General features: G+C 42.5%; 1 protein-coding gene across 1 annotated transcript; it reads left to right on the forward strand.

Moving 5' to 3' along the window:
• Positions 1-437: 437 nt before the first annotated feature.
• mix23 (mitochondrial matrix import factor 23) lies at positions 438-18,545 on the forward strand. Its single transcript, XM_080547615.1, has 5 exons — positions 438-515; positions 16,574-16,699; positions 17,060-17,206; positions 17,541-17,600; positions 17,740-18,545. The coding sequence occupies exons 1-5, from the start codon at positions 465-467 to the stop codon at positions 17,788-17,790; spliced, it is 435 nt and encodes a 144-aa protein (XP_080403741.1). The 5' UTR covers positions 438-464; the 3' UTR covers positions 17,791-18,545.
• The last annotated feature ends 1,081 nt before the right edge of the window (positions 18,546-19,626 follow it).

The following is a 19,626-nucleotide window of genomic DNA, read 5'->3' on the forward strand; positions in this document are numbered from 1 at the left end:
CCGGGAAATCAGGACCCTTGATTGCGAGCAAGGGAGGCCTGGCCTATGCCTGCGTATTTTACCAGGGTTGCCAACTCAAATCAATACATACTCTACCGCTAGCCTTAGCATACAAATCTCACTCCAGCCAGGTACCCACAGTTGGCAACCCTGAGTGTACATCATTAATTCCCTGCATGCATTGTCTGGACATTATGTTAATGGACTCTATGAATCGATATTGTTAGAATATTATGTAATGTCAGAATTATTAAACTCTCCAGAGCACATCGGTCTTAACTGTCAAACTGTCGAAACATGTTTAGCACATTGTGTGCTTTTGATCACATAATCCGTCTTGGAAATGTTACCAGAGACGTTGTACGATTCAGTGTCTTTTGCTATTTAATTCCAAGTAATTCATTCAGGCATTCAGGCAGGGCAGTTATGTCTTGTGTTGAGCGCGGAGGACCTTGTAGTCCAGTATGGCGGCGCCCGATGGAACTTTAAACTGTGAGGACTTTTCAATGTTTCAGGTAATACTCATGTCATTAATACTCGTGTGATGTTGTTCTGTCCCCGGTGGAGTATGGTAGAATGTTATTCACTCGTGCCGAAACATTCAGAGAATTGTCAAACTGCTGTTCCGTCCATTGTAGTCGGGTTGAATGGTTGACCCCCTCCACGGAACAGCAGATTAGGGTTCAACGTGCAGTTTGATCATAAGCAATGACTCCAAATTGTTTGGCGTTAGGGAAATGTATAAATGTATAGGGTTGTCAACAACATGCATTGCATTACGTTTCCCCTCCTGACAGATTTTGCAGAGGATAATGCTAATGGGCTTGCACACATCATGTCTTAGGTAGGGTTGCCACCTTTCAGTCAGAGAAATAAGGGACACCCCTCGCAGTAGGGGCCCCGCTCCTCGGGACCACGACCACCACGGGCCCAAGGGCGGGGTGGGGGCCCCAGTGCTAGTAAATCATAAGTTAAACATCGTTTCAATAAAGCATTTAGATTCATACTTAAAGTTTCAAGTGCTTTATTAACACTGACTGAACGTATCTTAATACAAAATGTATTAAACAAAAAGCTTTAGCATACAGTATATGCACCATAACTTAACTCAATAACTTACAATTAAACAAAGCTTTGCCACTTTCAAATATAGTGCAACAATGGTTGTGCAAATAATAATTTATGAAACTAAGAAATGGTCGTCTCGTCTTTGTGTGAGTTTTTGCTTGAAGTTATCCATGATGGAATATAACTCAACACAGGTGGTTGAATTGCTTTCCAGCTTCTTAACAACTTCCTCAAAGAGGGAGAGGATATTGTTGCAGAACAGGAGGTAAACCTCCACAATGTCAGGGTCTTCCCCAGTTGAGTCTTCACTGAGATTTAACAAATCTCTGATCTGTCTGGGACACTCATCCCCCAGGCTGATGAAGTAAGACTTGAGAGCAGTCCAGGTTTGCATAAGCCGGGTGATGGCTGGATTGAGGGAGAGCCACCTTGTTGTGACATGTCGTAGAATCTCCCTGAATTCCACATCACAAAATTCACAAAACTCTTTGAGGGATTCTCTTCGTTTGGCTGATACGGAGAAGTGCCCATAGACCTTCAGCACAATGTTTTCGACATCTACAGTGAGCTGGTCCAGAGCATGTTTCACTGTGTTGTGCATAATGTGGGCATGACAGTTCCCTTGCAGCAGATCCTTTTGCTTTTTCTTCAGGTTTGTGAAGACCGAGTTGTGGATTCCATAATTTACATTAGTATTTGTTTGCACTATATGCTATCACTTGATCTAATGATAAGCCAAATTTATCAAGTGATTGTTGTATGGAATCTATAATCCCAGCGGCTGACTCATCTGCATTTTCTATGAAGTCATTATAGGGCTGTCCCAAACGACTATTTTTCTAACGATTAATCTAGCGATTATTTTTTCGGCTAGTCGATTAGTCTAACGACTAATTTAGCAATATATTTTTTTACTGTTAAAAAAAAACTAAACAAAAAACATGTGTAGGCCCCTTAATTTCCACCTCACTGCTATGTTTAGCCAACTTGAATGCCAACATGGCCATTTAGAAGTCTGTCCATCACCACAACACATAGCTAGCTAGTAGCTACATAGCTAGCTAACGTTACTCTCGCTGCTATGTTATGATTAGCTAAATTGATGCTAACGTAGCATGCGAGCTACGAGCTAGATAACATACAGTAGGTGCGAGCACCACAATGACAATAGGCTACCGTAGCTAGCCAGCTACATAGCTAACGTTACTAACACCAGAAGACAAGACATACAAACTGTGGTGAGCTACATTGCTTGTGTAACATTAGCTAGTAGCTATCCATTTTTCACTCATACACGGCCGGAAAAGTGAACAGAAATACAATGGTGACTTACGGTGGTGCTATCTTGTGGCTGTCTTCACAAAGAGCTCCAGGATGCTTTCGCTTGAGGTGCTCGTTCATTGCAGACGTACTGCTGTGATAGGCCATTCCATTGTTGCTTATTTTTTTTGCTTATTTAAAAAAAAAAAAAAAAAAAATTTTTTAAATGTACGACTAACCGACGCATATTACGCAAACCGACGTATTGACGTTGTCGATGACGTCGACTAATCGTAACAGCCCTAGAAGTCAAGCATTCTGTTGGTGACCCCAGTTTCTGGCTGAAAGAATTGTACAGCAAGGGGAAACATCTTCCTGTTCCCCTTATTTGATGCATCCGTCTGGATGGAGAATGGGAGGGGTCCTGATGTCAAGACATTAGGAACTTCACCCACTGCCTTCGGCGCAAGGACGTCTTTGACCATTGCTTCTGCCTTTGTTCTCCCTAGAGACATTTTCTTTACGATTTTGGAATCATGCAGAATCGTTTGATTGAGTTTGTGTCCACAGTCCACACTATTGTAGCTGAGGTTGTGCTTAACCGTGTGGTACACATGCGTCAATTCCGCTGCTGTAACCTAGAGGGGGGAGAGGATGACAAATTGTTAATGAAATTCAACAGTATTAATTGTAGTGTTGTTTGGACACAGTTATGAAAGTCACACCAGTTTCTGTTTCCAAACAGTGAAACAACAGAAATCTTCACAAACATTTTTAATGTGAGAAAAACATATTAATACATTTTTTTAAATATATTTTTCTCTGAGCATTTGTCTGTATCCTGTTAATCCATTAGTATTGAAAATGCCATTTTCCAGATGAGTCGAGCATATAACATAATAATATATATATATAACATCAGAGTTGTTTATTTTATTATTTTAATATTGTGCACTATATTTATATTGATGATACATCGATCAGTACTTGTATCATTGCTATGACAACCACCCCCCCTTGCATCACGTGACACACACTAGGGACGATTCTGCCCACATCGACTACTAACAACAACAACAACCGTCACACATGGTAGAATGGATTCAAAATCGATCATTACCTTATCTGCTTCAGGAGATGCCTGTGGCACGAAATACTGTGTCACTGCAGCTTGGTTCATCTGGATCCTGGCATTACGGGAGTGCTGCTCTCCAGAAGCACGCTGTTTCACGTCTGACAGGCCGCCGTGTGCGATAGAAAAGATTAAAGGGACGGGCGATTTCCTGAAATCCAAATGTCCCGCTAAATTCGGACCAATCACAAAACTGTTTTATAAGCGCGTCGCCTCGCGCCGCGCGCCTGTTCAGTCTCGATTGCAGTGTGGGCCGCCACGAATCAATGCATATAGAGGAAACACGGATATTGCCCAGCGCTGCAGTAAGATATATTGGAGCAATCACGCAATGCGGGTGGATTGAAAATACGGAACAAACAGCGTTCCGTATTGGTTCAAAACGGAACGCATCTTTTAACTGTCAAATAAGGAACGATTCCGTATTTCAAGGTACGGGTGGCAACCCTAGTTAGGTCATGTTCTCACATGAAAGTCCGAATCGAGACCCGGAGCAATACAATACACGTGGATGAGTTCGCAACAGTGTTGCATAAATTATTTATCTGATTTGCGTTCTCACACCTAGGGCTTTCACACCTAGGGCTTTCACACCGGCAAAGAACCGTGCCGGTTCGCGTTCGGAAACCTCCGAACGTTGCCGCTGTCTGGCGAACGATACACTGGTACGAACGATCCACTGGTATGAACAGATACACTGGTATGAACGATCCACTGGTATGAACAGATACACTGGTATGAACGATCCACTGGTATGAACGATCCACTGGTATGAACAGATACACTGGTATGAACGATCCACTGGTATGAACAGATACACTGGTATGAACCGATACACTGGTACGAACAGATACACTGGTACGAACGATACACTGGTACGAACGATACACTGGTACGAACGATACACTGGTATGAACGATCTAGGGGTGGGCATCAATGATCGACGATCGATAATTGATCGATAAGGATCTTGGTCGATCACAAAATATTTTGATCGATAATCATTCATATATATATATATTTTTTAATAATAATAATAATAATGGAAATTAGTTTGTCCACTTGTGGTCACCAGATTGCGTTCGTCTCTCACCCCTGAACATGATCATCTTTCTGAACAAGAACCAGTAGGCCTGCCGCCTACAGTCTGGAGTTTAAATTTAAGTTAAGCTGGACGCTCTTAAGGACACTAACGTTTTCAGTCATCCTCCTATTTGTGAGTAACTGTTTTTTTACTGTTCCTATGGTGAGTTACTTATTTTCTATATTTTTATTTATAACGTAAAATGTGTTTTTAAGTTAAACAATTGTTTAAGAGGATTGTTATCTGACTGTAGTGTCTAGTTTAAATGTGAATGAATGAATGTGTGCAATAGCAACACAAATAAAGTTTTCCCCCCAAGGGGAAAAATGCTTGTTATTTCTGCCCTAGTTTTTATTTATTTTATTTTTTTATGAAAAAAAAGCTTATCAATTAATCGATAATTGATCGTTAATTCTTGCGATTATCGAAAAAGAAATGTTGATCGTTTGCCCAGCCCTAAACGATACACTGGTATGAACGATACACTGGTATGACCGATACACTGGTATGATCGATACACTGGTATGATACACTGGTATGAACTAGGGCTGCAACGAACGATTATTTTGATAATTGATTAATCTGCCGATTATTTTTCCGATTAATCGGATAAAAATGACAAACAGATTTTTATTTATTTTATTTTATTTTATAAATAATATAAATAAAAAAGGCTTTGCTACATCAAATAGGTTTAACAACAGGCCATGGACTATGGCGGTAGATTGTTTCAATAAAGTAGTTGAACTCTAGCTCAATACATACATTGTTTTAGGTAATAACTTTGCTTAATGTAAAGGTCAGTAACCCAAAGTGCAATATAGGCTACAGACAAGACACTAATGTTTTTATATAACAGATATGCTCCAAAACAATGCAATGTGTCCTCTCACTCCATACAATAGGCTAGGCTACAGTCAGTGCCTCACTCTAACTCACGGGTAGCTTGGTAGGCTACCACTAGCTAGCCTTTAGCTTATCACCTCTGCTCTACCACTGACGTTAGCCAGCTAGCTAAATACACTTGTCATGCAATATTAAATTCATGAATGCGAGCTCAGCAAACACTCACTGGCTATCTGGCTAACACTCAACTGGCATACTCCAGTTCTGAAGGCATAGAATGCGAATAGCAAGCTAAAAATACAATAGGTCATTAAGAGGGAGAATCTATTAGATAAACGAGAAGAACTAACTTAGGCCTACAGCTGTGCCAGTGAAACGAACGATCCTCACTTCAAAACGCAACGTAGCTCTGCAAGACAGCGTGGCGTGCGTCAACAGGAAGTAGGTTTGTTATGGAACAAGACCCGACGAATCGATAATGGAATTCGTCGAATCGTCGCCAACGAATTTCATTATCGATTTTTATCAATTTCATCGATTCGTTGTTGCAGCCCTAGTATGAACGATACACTGGTATGATACACTGGTATGAAAGATACACTGGTATGAACGATACTCTGGTATGAACGATACTCTGGTATGAACGATACTCTGGTATGAACGCGGGCTCGTTCGCCAGACAGCGCCAACGTTCGGAGGTTTCCGAACGCGAACCGGCACGGTTCTTTGCCGGTGTGAAAGCCCTACCAGCCCTTCATGTAAACGAAGTAACATACGCAATCGAAGCAACAGACGTGGTAGTTGATTGGTCGGAAAAATTGCCTCTTATCCAGATCAACATGCGTGCGCTGTTGTTTTCCTATGGACTGCGTCGGGCAGCGTTCTCACCAAAAGCAAAGCGAAGCAAAGTGACTGATGCGTCGTTTGTAACCGAAGCGTTCTCACAGCTCCAAACGACGCAGAGCAAAGCAAACTTTATCCTAAACTCCGTTTCAAGTGAAGCAAATGTTCTAGTGAGAACACCCCCTTACTTATTATTACCGTTATTAAAGCAACTTTGTTACCAATAGTAGTCAGGAATACAAGTCTATATGGTCCACGTCCCATGCCATTTGTTGTGTAATATTATTCTTTCTTACAATTATATGATATCGGACGGTTGAGCAGAATTGTATCATAATAAGGCTTTGTTTGTGGGGTTTACTTAATATAGAAATAGATGTAGACCCAGACTAATGCATCATGTCCAGTCAGTGGTGGGCTGTCAGGGCCAGCAAGGCCTTCTCTGCTGGCCTAAACATCATCAGAATATAAATTTAATTTAGATATATTTTTTCCACAAATATGTATTAAATTATTCCCTTAGTCTATTCTCTTCATTTCATAGCTTTCCTCTTGGTTGCGCTGCTTCCAGCCATTTGGAGGGCTGTTAGAGCTTTTATCCAATCATATAATTTCAGCCATAATGTGATGCCAGGGTACCAAGAAATCTGCCCGCCTGCAGATTCAACAGTGGCGCGAGTACAGATTGTAATTTAAAGTGAACGAGAAAAGAACTGTGGCGTACCGTAGTCAGATCTCGAGTTGGCGAGCAAATCCAAGCAAATCCGACGAAGGAGCCTGTTGTATGGCGCACCACCTGATCAGCACCTGCACGTCTTTTGATTGGATACGAACTATTGGGAGGCAGAGCTAGCACACTGAACTTGATCGAGCTAATTTTTGTAGATGTAAGCTGTTGTTCTACAAGAAGCCACAATGGCTGAAGGAGGAGAAGAGGTAGATTTGGTGGCAGATATTACATGCCATTTTCAAGAAGAAACTTCTAAGAAAAGCTAGACATAATCAGAAGAGAACGGCCAACCCCGACGTTAGCGACGCTATCCATATAGAAAAGGACTTATTGGTGGAACTGATAAACTGTACAATAGAGACATTGAAGTCTTCTTGAGGAAAGAAAGGAGGATGGATTTTGTGTTCAAATAATCAGTTGTTTTGGTGAGTACAAAGCATTTTATTTTTTCGGCAAGAGACGTAGATATACGGAGCGACCCTGCTGTTCGTAGATAGATTCATAGAGTTCATAGAGTGTGTGGTGTGGTGCACTGGCTCAGCTGTGTGAGTAAGTGGGGCTTCAATGCAATCTTTTAATCACTTCCCGCCCGGGGTGCTATATATTGTAATATTGTATATATTGTACTTGTTAAAAGGGATGACACTTGTGTGGTAGTAAAGCAAACTTGTGATCTCTTTATTCCGTTCTACTCTCCGTGCTCCGATATGCTACCTAACTTCCGTGCCCTCTTAAAGGGTTATACCCAGGGGTGCACATAACTGGTGCGCCAGTGCGCATGCGTCGCCAAAATGCATGCTGCGTGGCAGATCAGCCGCATGAAGGCGCTCTTGCGCACCAACAGCTGGAACCGCTGGGAGAGGAATTTACTTCCTAAAAATCCAACTGCTGACTGCTGACTGCTGCATCACTGAGGCACCCGACGAGCCGTCAAAATGTCCAAGAAGCAAGCCCCACTAAGTAATTATTTTGGTGTTCCGCCACCTCGTAAAAAAAAAAACACTGGACTGAGCCATTACCTGAGCCGCACAGAAAACGTGCATTTGTTGAAAAGTGGCTGCAGGATGTCGGCTGGCTAATGGCTAATGATGAGCGCACCGTGATGTGGTGCAAAATATGCCGTGAGCATCCCCATCTGGCCGATAAAAGCAACGCTTTTTATTTGGGGACAAAGAATTTCAGTCATCCACCGTTTGATAAGCATGAGAATAGGGCTGTTACGATTATTCGACGTCGTCGACGTCAATACGTCGGTTAGCGTAATATGCGTCGGTTAGCCGTAAATAAACATTTTTTTTTTTTTTTTTTTTAAACCTTTATTTTACCAGGCGAGGCAATTAAGTGTATGAGTGAAAAATGGATAGCTACTAGCTAATGTTACACAAGCAATGTAGCTCACCACAGTTCGTATGTCTTGTCTTCTGGTGTTAGTAACGTTAGCTATGTAGCTGGCTAGCTACGGTAGCCTATTGTCATTGTGGTGCGAGCACCTACTGTACGTTATCTAGCTCGTAGCTCGCATGCTACGTTAGCATCAATTTAGCTAATCATAACATAGCAGCGAGAGTAACGTTAGCTAGCTATGTGTTGTGGTGATGGACAGACTTCTAAATGGCCATGTTGGCATTCAAGTTGGCTAAACATAGCAGTGAGGTGGAGACAAATAAGTTTTTTTTTTTTTTTTTTTTTACAGTACAAAAATTATCGTTAGACTTATCGATAAATTAGTCGTTAGACTAATCGAATAACCGATAAAATAATCGCTAGATTAATCGTTAGAAAAATAGTCGTTTGGGACAGCACTACATGAGAAAAGCAAAGAGCACATTAAGATAGTTGAAACTATTGATAACAGGAGCAGCCAGGATCGCAGTCGCCCGCTTGACAGGTGGCAGGACAACATTAGTGAAGAACAGCGTCAAGGACTGTGTAATATATATTTCTCCTGGCCTTTCACAAAGCGAAACATGCACGCCCAATGCGTTCATTTGAACAGGACATTCCTCTATTTGAGAGGCTTGGAGTTAATGTCGGGAGTGCATATCATACACGAGAAGCAGGGTCCCGCATCGTGCAGACTATCGCACAGACAATCAGCTCGGAACTGTTTAAGAAATTAAAAGCAGCAGAATTCTGGGGTCTGCTCTTTGACGGATCAGAAGACATCAACAAAACCGAGCGGGAAATCGTGTACATTGTGTCGGTGTCGAGCAACGGAGAGGTTAGCTCAGATTTCCTTGGATTAATTAATCTGGGGGTGAAGCGATCAGCACAGGACATAGTGGATGGACTTGTGCAACTATTCCAGGAATGTGCCTCGCGGAGGAGTGGCAGACGAAGTTAGTCTCTGTGTGCACCGACGGAGCGGCTGTCAACGTCGGAGTATACAACGGCGTCATTCCCAAATGACGTCAGAAGGTGGTCATCGGGGATTCCCTGGTGCACATAATGTGCACGGCCCACACCCTGGAGAACACCGCGAAGTCAGCAGATCGCATGGTACCATACTGTGAGTCATTCAATCGTTCTGTTGTCAAATTGCTTAGCTTTTATTTGCAGAAGGGGGAATTGACCATTTCAAATCAAACAATATCAAATCAAATTCAATGCTCAGGCTCAAGGCTCAAGGCAACTTCAAAATTGGAACAACAAAATACATGTCTTGCTTATCACAAGACATGTTTTGACGACAACATGGATATTGACAGAATAACGGAGAAGGTAAGCCTACTAGTTTACATTTCGCTTAACAGTTTTGAGAGTAAACAGGTTCGCAGTCTGCAAAAAGAACAGCACAACTACAGAAACTGTGTGATGAGAATGGCATTGCCTTCCTAAAACTAGGAAAGTTTCACAATATTAGATGGTCTGCATGGAGACAACAGACTCTCTTGAAAATATGGGGACTATTACCTGCCATAAAAATTCAACTGGCTACAAGTGATGACAGTGACCTGAAACATGTCTGCACTCAGCACTTTCACTGTTTCCTAGCCAACATGCTCGACACTGGAGGAATCTTACAGTTCCTCTCCCTCAAGTTCCAGCAAAATAAGTTGAGTATTGCTGAATGCAAAGATGAGCTCATGGTAGCTATTGGACAGCTGACACTTCTGCTTGACAGTGATGGCAAGTACAGGAAAGAGACTGTTGCAAATGTAGATGCTGACAGGGACAAGATTCATGTACTGAGAGGTCTAATTGAAGAGTTTGAAACCCGATATGAATCCCTCAAGTCATGTGATCAATTTCTAATTTTTGATCCTTCAACTTGGCCTCAGGAAATGAAAGGCCTCCACAGTTTTGGCAACACCACACTTGATGGCATCCTCCAGAATTATGAGGCCAGCATGTCTGTTGACAAAGACTCCACTCTAAGAGAATGGATGAGGTTAAAGCAGTCAGCAAAACGTTTAGCAGCCTCCTCAGTGTATGACTTGGTCAACATAGTGAAGACAAGCAACCCAGAGACTTACTCCAACATTTTGGAAAGTCATTCTGTTGTCCCTTACACTGCCCTTGAGCAGTGCTGCATGTGAGAGGGGATTTTCACACCTCAATATCATAAAAAACAAGTACAGATCCCCGCCTGTCAGACTCTCGCCTCTCATCCCTGATGCACATCTGCCTGTCTGAGATGACAACAGAGATGTTTGACCCAAAGCCAGCTGTTGACCTTTGGATGCAAACAGCTGATCGCAGGCTCAACCAGCAGGGGAGGAGTAAGCCTACAACATCCTCTACCATGGTTAAAATTGAGGACAGTGACAACAGCAGTCAAGAGAGCAGTGATGATTAAGCTTGTAGCATAAATAAATAAAGAGATTTCAGTTGATTTCATTGTGTTTAAAGGAGTCTGACAGACTTTCGTGCTTAAAGAGCAGTCATTTGATTTTGCATTTGTTTTGCACACAATGATTTGTTCGTTCATCTTTATTTATGAAAAAATGTCGTTTTGCTAATATAAGTTATCCATGTATCCCTTTTTGATCCATCCTGTGGGACGGGTCGTGACTCGCGAGCTCGGGGAGCACCAAGCAGCATCCCTAGGTGCTCCTCTGAGCACTGGCCCCCAAAAATGATGTGCACCCCTGGTTATACCCTATCAGATATGAACATCACAGCAACGCCCGGTTATACTGCGTTTCTGTCTAAATGTATAGTTTCTAGAGCCATGGCGTGTCATAATGATGGTATTAAGAGGTGGAATAATTCAGGTAGGACATCACTGAAGGCCTAGGTGTGAAATGCACCGCCCGCCACTGTGTCCAGTATATGCAACATGTTGAAGTAAGAGCTTTGTTTGGGTAGCTGGAGGACCTACAGTAGGCTATCCACCAGCTAGGAGGTTTGTCTTCTGTTTAACACTAGGAAAGCCGTGAGGTGTTGTAGAGCACCAGTGAGTACAAAAAAAAATCTACCTTTGCACTCGATCAAATTTCAGGACCCTCCTTTCATGACTTTTCCTAGATATGTGCGTTCTACCACCCAGCATCTTTACATGTTCAAAATCGAGTTAGTATAAAGCGATTTTGCAGTATTTCTGTGTGTGCCTGTGTATTTGCCTTGGAATTCGGCTGCCATCTTTTTCTCCAAGGCTGCAATTCTCTTTTATATCAGCAGAGGTAGCAAGGGGGCACACACTGTGCTCAACCTTCAGGCTTCAGTGCTGAATTAGATACAGTATAAGACTGATAAGTATGTAACATAATGTGTTTATATATAGGCTATATATAGCAATAGGGATACATAAGATATGTATATGTACAGACAGTTATGAAAATGATAAACAGTACAGTATGTCTCCCAATCCCTTCAGATTTGTTGGAGCTGAGGTTTTTTTTTCACCCAAGTTCCATGCAATAGTGATAAGATATTATGATATGTGTAGCCTATGTACAGTTATTAGGGATGCACGATATGCATTTTTCCCAACCGATACCGATACCGATATTTACCCGCTTCTCGTGGCCGATAACCGATACCAATACCGATATTATTATTATTATTTTATTTTTTCTTTCCTAGCACCAGGGGAGCTCCCCCTCCTAAATTTCGTTGTTTGGTACCTGTACTATATCAATGACAATAAAGACCATTCAGATATCATTTCACAGTTGATAACCTGTAGTTCATGCACACCTGAAAGTAAGAAAGGCTATGTAGTGAGCAAAGATTGATGATTTAATATTCCATAGTGATCTCACCAAATCTAACTTACATCACTATCGTTAACACAACAAAGAGAACACTTCTGAGTCTTCAAATGTTCATTTATTATTTCCTCTAACAAACAGAATCTGTTATACAGTGCACAATGCTTTTTTTAGCCAAGATCTGGCCTCCTTTTATGAAAACAAAAAAGGCTCACCTAAGAGTAATTAGATCAAAAAAGTGTCAAAAATAAAGTGCACCTTGTGCATCAGTCAATACAAAAATAAAGACTTTTAAAGAACCAAAAGTTGTATAGAACTTGTACAGAAACTAGTGCCAAATGGCTGCTTAGTCTGCAGATAAACAGAATGATACAAGGCACATAGTAGGCTACACTAGTATGCTTAATAAAGCAACTGAAAAGGGCTGGGCTATGCTACTTTTAGTGCATGAGGATGAGGTAGGTTGTGATAAAGCCCATCAAACGTTTTGCATAAGAATTCAAAATAAATTGCACTGACATGGAAAAACAAAAAGTGAATGTTTTCCTTGTAAACAACTTGTCTTGTATAGCCTACATTCACATTCTCACCTAAATAATAGACACGTTTTCCATTGGTGTTCCCTAATATACAAACTGAATACAATTCCTACCTCATAGAACCTTTGCAATGTAGGCCTACCACTCTGAGGCTACTTTACACTATGCTAGCCTACTTTGAGGGCATCAGGTGAATATTTTTCTTCATAAAAAGAAGCATCTCTGCTCTCTCGCATCCGAGTCGGTTTCTTTTTTCATCGATCACATGAGCAGCTGCAGAAAATAAACGTTCGCTGTCGACGCTAGTGCAAGGGGCTGACAGGTACGCCCTTGCAAGCAGGGCCAGGGTCGGGAAACGGGATTTGTTGCTTCTCCAGTATTCCATTGGGTTCTGAGTCCTGGGAATCGTTGACTGTGAGAGGTACATCTAAAAGGACAACAAAATCACAATATACTGTAAGTACAGATGTCGCTAGATTAGCCAAGCTCTCCACTTCCGCATAAACATCCGCCCCTCCTTACGTAACACCCTACATAGCAGCGCACATGTCACATTATCGTGATGTGGTGTATTTTTTAACAAGTTGAAAGCCAAACATTAAATTGAATAAATTACCTGCACTTCCGTTTGAGTTCTCGCCTGCTCTTCTGTGGGTTCAGTGTTTTCTTCCAAGATTTCGTCGTACATTTCCAGCAAAGAAGGGTTACCTGTGTGTATGTAATGTGTACATTTCAAGCCTGCAAACTGCGACACTTAAATGAATGTGCAACCAATAACACTATGTGCAATATGACAACCCTAGGGTACATAAGGTTGCAGAGAAATAGGAAATGTTAGAATAGGTATAGCATAGCATAGAGTACAGCACAGTGTTTTATCTGTACAGTATAGTATAGTGGATAGTGTACATAGCCTTTATTTATGTAAACCAGCTCTTTTCCCCTCTTGTTTTTTTAGTTTTTTTTTCTTTCCTAGCACCAGGGGAGCCCCCCCTCCCAAATGTCGTTGTTTGGTACCTGTCCTGTACTATAGCAATGACAATAAAGAGTCTTAAATAAATAAATAATAAAATAAAGACCATTCATTCATTACCGTCTGTCCTTGTCTTCTTTGCTTGCGGCTCGGCTGGCTGGTCAGCTGTTGCACAGCTGATCATCTTCTCTTGCAACATGTCTGCTGCTTGCACTTTTGTTCCAACCTTGAAGAAGCGGTCCTTGTATCTAGGGTCCAAGATTGTTGCGAGATAATACAGGGGCTCTTCATGGATGTGACCGAATCTCTGGTCTACTGCTTGTAACAGGGTGCTCTTGGAAGTTTTCACTCCCTGGTCTGTTGCAACGGCCTTGTTTAACAGACGTTTTAAGGCCTTCGACAGAGGGGATCACGTCTGCTGCTGTGGCCGTAGCTGAACTAATATCTCTAGTCACCTGTTCGCACGGATCGAGGATGGTCAGCATGTTTTCAACTAGCGCCCATTGGTATGCGTTTAGAGACGCAGGTAACGCGTAATCTACTCCATATGCTGTGAGCGCTCGCTTCTGCTCCAACAAACTCCTAAGCATATAAAACGTGCTGTTCCATCGCGTTGGTACGTCTTGTTGGAGCCGTGTGGTTTTCATTCCCAGTTGTGTCTGTAAATCTTTCAAACGGGAGGAGGCGAGTTGGGAGTGCTTAAAGTGTCCTACCATCTTCCTCCCGATCGCAACACAGTCGGATATACTTCTCTGGCTCAGTACAGCCTCATTAACGGCAAGCTGTAAACTGTGGGCCATACAGCCCAAGCTTGCAACTTCACATTCCTCACAAGCCCTGACCATATTGCGTGCATTGTCCCTTAGCACAACGTGCACCCGCTCCTTAGGTATATTCCACTGTCCAAACATGGTTTCAAAAGTGCCGCGGATGGCTGTCGATTAGCCGCGAAAAAAAAGCTGCTGTGCCTATTGAACACGCATTTGAAAACTGCAGGAAGTTCACTCGAGACAGCTCAAAGGCTCAAGCAATCAATGAAAAAATAATGGAGTTGATGGCCCTCGACGACCAGCCTTTCTCTGTAGTAGAAGATAAAGGATTTCGCCAGCTAATTTCACATTTAGAGCCCCGGTATACACTCCCAAGTCGCCGCTATTTTGCAGACGTGTGCCTGCCTGCTATGTATGATACAGTCGCCACACACATCCATAGTCTGATCGATACTAGCGTAAGCCAGATAAGTTTTACCACGGACATATGGACTTCTGACGTTAGTCCAGTCAGTATGCTTAGTTTGACGGCCCAGTGGCTGGATGGACTTCAATATGAAGAAGACACTGCTACATGCGCAGGAGTTCTCCGGTTCGCATACTGTGACAGCCATCCGTGGTAATAAATTACTCTTAGGTGAGCCTTTTTTGTTTTCATAAAAGGAGGCCAGATCTTGGCAAAAAAAAGCATTGTGCACTGTCTATAACAGATTCTGTTTGTTAGAGGAAATAATAAATGAACATTTGAAGAGTCAGAAGTGTTCTCTTTGTTGTGTTAACAATAGTGATGTAAGTTAGATTTGGTGATAATTTAATTAATTTTAATTTTGCCATTTAGCAGACGCCTTTATCCAAAGCGACTTACAATTACGAATTACAGGGACATTCCCCCTGGAGTAACTGAGGGCTAAGTGCCTTACTCAAGGGCACACTAGTAGTGGTGTGGCTTCAGGCGGGATTCAAACTCACAACCTTCCGATCACAAGTCCAACTCACTATCCACTAGACCACCACTAGTGAGATCACTATGGAATATTAAATCATCAATCTTTGCTCACTACATAGCCTTTCTTACCTTCAGGTGTGCATGAACTACAGATCAACTGTGAAATTATATCTGAATGGTCTTTATTGTCATTGATATAGTACAGGTACCAAACAACGAAATTTGGGAGGGGGGGCTCCCCTGGTGCTAAGAAAGAAAAAATAATAATAATAATAATAATATCGGTTATCATATCGGTTATCGGCCACGAGAAGCGGGTAAATATCGGTATCGGTATCGGTTGGAAAAAATGCATATCGTGCATCCCTAAAAAAAAGTAGAAAGTGAATAGGAGGTCGCCGGAGCGCTTTGCGTGGGCGCTGTCAGGTACAATTAGTAGTCTCCTAATCTTGCTACAGTTTGAGCGAGACTGTAACTGTCATTGTTTGAATGAATGAATGAATGGTCTTTATTTGTCATTGATATAGTACAGGTACCAAACAACGAAATTTGGGAGGGGGGGCTCCCCTGGTGCTAGGAAACTAGGTGCTAGGAACTGGTGCTATAACTGTGTTCATGTTATAATGTTTAGTGAACGAACAATTGTTGGGTGTTTGCCACAAATCGGAATTCTCTTGCCGTGAAATGTGTAGCCTACATCAAATAACATGATGTCGGCGATCTACTAGAACTGCGGGACGACTGCAATGTAGGCTACCATATATATCTGCCATATCATACCCTTTTATATTGAAAAATATGATGGTAAATAAATACATGTGGGACCGATGTATGATATGGCAGAGGTGTGGTGTGTATCAGTCTGTCTCGTTCCAGCGAGTGTTGACTCAATAAGACATGCGCTCTGCGCTGCGGGCAGTGGGGTGAGGGTTGATGGCTCTCGATCGTTTCCCATCAATGAACAAAGACATCGGGTTTCCCCCGCGGTGTGTTTCTGTTGCGTGTTCACGCTTCTTGCGTGACATCGCCATCCAGCGATTTTTGTGGGTCAGTAAACACTCCCCCATTGTGAATAGTGGTCGTGTGATTCCACACCTCGTCGTGCTTTAGTAGGTAAAAAAACGTCGCGCCTCTAGTGTTAAGCAAGCACATTTTATTTCACAGCTAAATGTCTCACTCTGATGAATGGCTGACTGACTGACTAATTTTCTCCCTGTACTCAACAGGAAGTGCTTAAGACGATGCGCACCATAGATGACCGCATTGTCCATTCTCTCAATACCACTGTGCCAACAGTCTCCTTCTCACGAAAAGTGGATGCCACGCAGACATGCAAACAACTCTATGAATCTGTGAGTGAAATTGTGTGAGAGAATGTGGCCTGGGGTGGTCCAGTGGTCAGCCTACAGTGCACACACATGCCCATGTCGGCATGGGTTGGAATCCGAACCCATGCCCTGCTGACATGCACTCTCCTCCTTACTTTCCTCTCTCTCTCCACTGTCTCTATCCAATAAAAAATAAGAGTGGGACTGACCCACTGAAACAAAAGTGTGTGAGAGAGACTCACTGACTGTGCTCAGGTTTTTGATGTGTGCCTGGGGTGGGTGACATTACTCTGTTCTTATCAATACTGGAAGAAGAGAGCCATTTAGCGTTCTTCCTCCAATAGTGTGACATGCTCTTGAGAGTTTGTTTTGTATATTTTGTAGTTGATGGAGAGCCACCTCAGCAGAGACCGAGTCATTAAGAAGTGTATAGCCCAGACCTCAAAGGTGGTGGGACAGCTGCGTGATGAGAGGGCCAAGGACCGTGGCAATATCTCACTCATCAAACAACTCAGGAAGGAGCAGACCAACGTAATGCCTCTTTGTACCACTAGAGGGATGCCAGCACCACATGTCAGCTAGAAATGGAATAAAAGAGATCATTAAATGTGTGTTATATTTCTTTGAATAGAATACTCAGATCATTGTGAAAGAGCACAAGCTAACAGACTTATCTGTTTTACATACACTATGTTGAAACATTTAATTATACCATACTATAGTTGATTTAAGTGCAGAGAAGAGAATTCAGTTGACAGTTGTAGCATTCAAAGTATTGAACCAGCCAAGTTTAGTTTCATGTTTAGGAACAGGTTCCACTTTTCAGTCATTATTTTTAGTGTACTTTGCTTTTCATTTCCTCTAGTTAAAACTCATGCAATCAGAGCTGAATGTTGAAGAGGTCATCAATGACAGAAGTCTGAAAGTAAGAGAGCATCTACGCATGACCTTTCACCCCATGGTTTGTTTGTTGTGCATTACTGTCAAAACACACACACACACACACACACACACACACACACACATGCACTCACACACCCATTTCTGTGCTGTTTTTCCCTTAGGTTTTCAATGAAAGGTGCAGAATCCACTACACCCCTCCCAAGGTGAAGTGAATGTCAGTTCTGGTCTGGTGAGAATACCTGCAGGTGTAAGTGGCTGCATCAGGACTGGGACAGGAACCAAGCCAGGGCCTGACCCAATGGACCTTTGCCATTCAGCCAACCATGACCCCTTTCCCCTCATGTATCGCCCATGGCGACCACTGCATTGTCTAAATAATGCAAGACCTCCTCTGTAAAGCAGTCACCTATGTGTTTATTTTCTAAAAACATTGTAACTTTATTTTTTATTTTTAAGAAAAACAATGAATTGTTTTCCAAATGGCCCTCTGGTTTCTATTATTCAAGTGGTTTAATGTTACTGACAGGAGGTTTAAGAGGAATGTCGCTGTATGGTTTCTGTTGTGAAATGTGTATATTTGCCACTGTGACATCATTGCATACACACACACACATTGACACACACTGTGAATGTGATAAAGACACGTTCAATGTCTCATGCAAGAGACTTGTCTCAGCACCGCCTGACTGAATGATTCATTGTGTCCATTGTGACTTTGGTCAGGGGTTGCAGCATTCCTAACCACAGATCCAAAGACTAGTCAAACCTGGCCCTCGTGAAATGTTTTGTTTGGGTGACAGCTAATTCCTCATGCCATTATCCTCAGTTAATTTCTAAGAGTTAGATGAACATAAATGTACACTGTGTGGCTATTTGTAAGGTGTGCAGTACTCCCCATGAAATAAAATAAGTATGTCTGATTTAAATACCTGCAACCTAAACGGTACATGAGAACCAGAACTGGAAAACAGAGGCCTAAAGAGATGGAGTCTATAATTCCTCTGTGGTCTTGCATACCTCTTGTAAGATAAAACAACAAGATTTTGGCCAGGACACAGATTTAGGCAAAATGTGGACTAAATAGCATATTCAATAATTTAAAAAATCTCAATTAAAAATACTTTTCAGTCTAGGATGAAACTTTGCTTATTCTATCTCGTTAACGGTACATGACTAAGACTCCATTCGAATTTCAGTGTGTTCAGCATGCTATTGTGATCATGAAAATTTTTAGTTTGGAATTATAACCCATTGTGACGCGGAGATATTCGGCCGTAAGTGACGGGTCGTCGTCGTCCCCCCGCTGCTGCTCGCAGCACCGCTTCCTGGTTGACGACTCCCGTTGACAGCGGGGGGAGAGACAATTTCTACCCGGGAAATCGCTCCGCGCTGTGTCGACCGTGATAAGAGTGTCGTATCGACACCATTCAAATGGTTTTGGATTCCCTGTCCTCTCCCCTATCCCGACACGTTTGAATTGTTATCCTAACCCACGGTAAATCACAGTTATTAACCCGCAAAGGGTGCCTCCGGGCACCGTCTTTGCCCGTGAATAACACCGGCTATGAAGGTGGTACAAACACAATACTCCTTTGCTAACTTCACCATCGGTATACGGTCATTTTGAGCCCTTAACCACCGCACTGACACCCTGAGAAGATATGCTTTTAACCGTAAACTCAATGAACCGGGAGTTCACCCGCTGCTGCCTGCAGCACCGCGCCTGCTGGTTGAAACTCCCGTTGACAGCGGGGGGAGAGAAAGGTTCTACCCGGGAATTCGCTCCGCGCTGTGTCGACCGTGATAAGAGTGTCGTATCGACACCATTCAAATGGTTTCAGATTTCCTGTCCTCTCCCCTCTCGGGACACGTTTGACTTTTTACCGCAACCCACGGTAAACCACAGTTATTAACCCGCAAAGGGTGCCTCCGGGCACCGTCTTTGCCCGTGAATAACACCGGCTATGAAGGTGGTACAAACACAATACTCCTTTGCTAACTTCACCATCGGTATACGGTCATTTTGAGCCCTTAACCACCGCGCTGAC

Source organism: Nansenia antarctica, assembly GCF_963989245.1.
Source record: "Nansenia antarctica genome assembly, chromosome: 17".
In the NCBI taxonomy this organism is placed as follows: domain Eukaryota; kingdom Metazoa; phylum Chordata; class Actinopteri; order Argentiniformes; family Microstomatidae; genus Nansenia; species Nansenia antarctica.

Excerpts from the sequence above, each read along its gene's own strand:
- mix23 (XM_080547615.1), top strand. The coding sequence starts at position 465 with ATGGCGGCGCCCGATGGAACTTTAAACTGTGAGGACTTTTCAATGTTT. Across the intron at positions 16,700-17,059 it reads GCAAACAACTCTATGAATCT|TTGATGGAGAGCCACCTCAG; the intron begins GTGAGTGAAATT and ends TATATTTTGTAG. Across the intron at positions 17,207-17,540 it reads TCAGGAAGGAGCAGACCAAC|TTAAAACTCATGCAATCAGA; the intron begins GTAATGCCTCTT and ends CATTTCCTCTAG.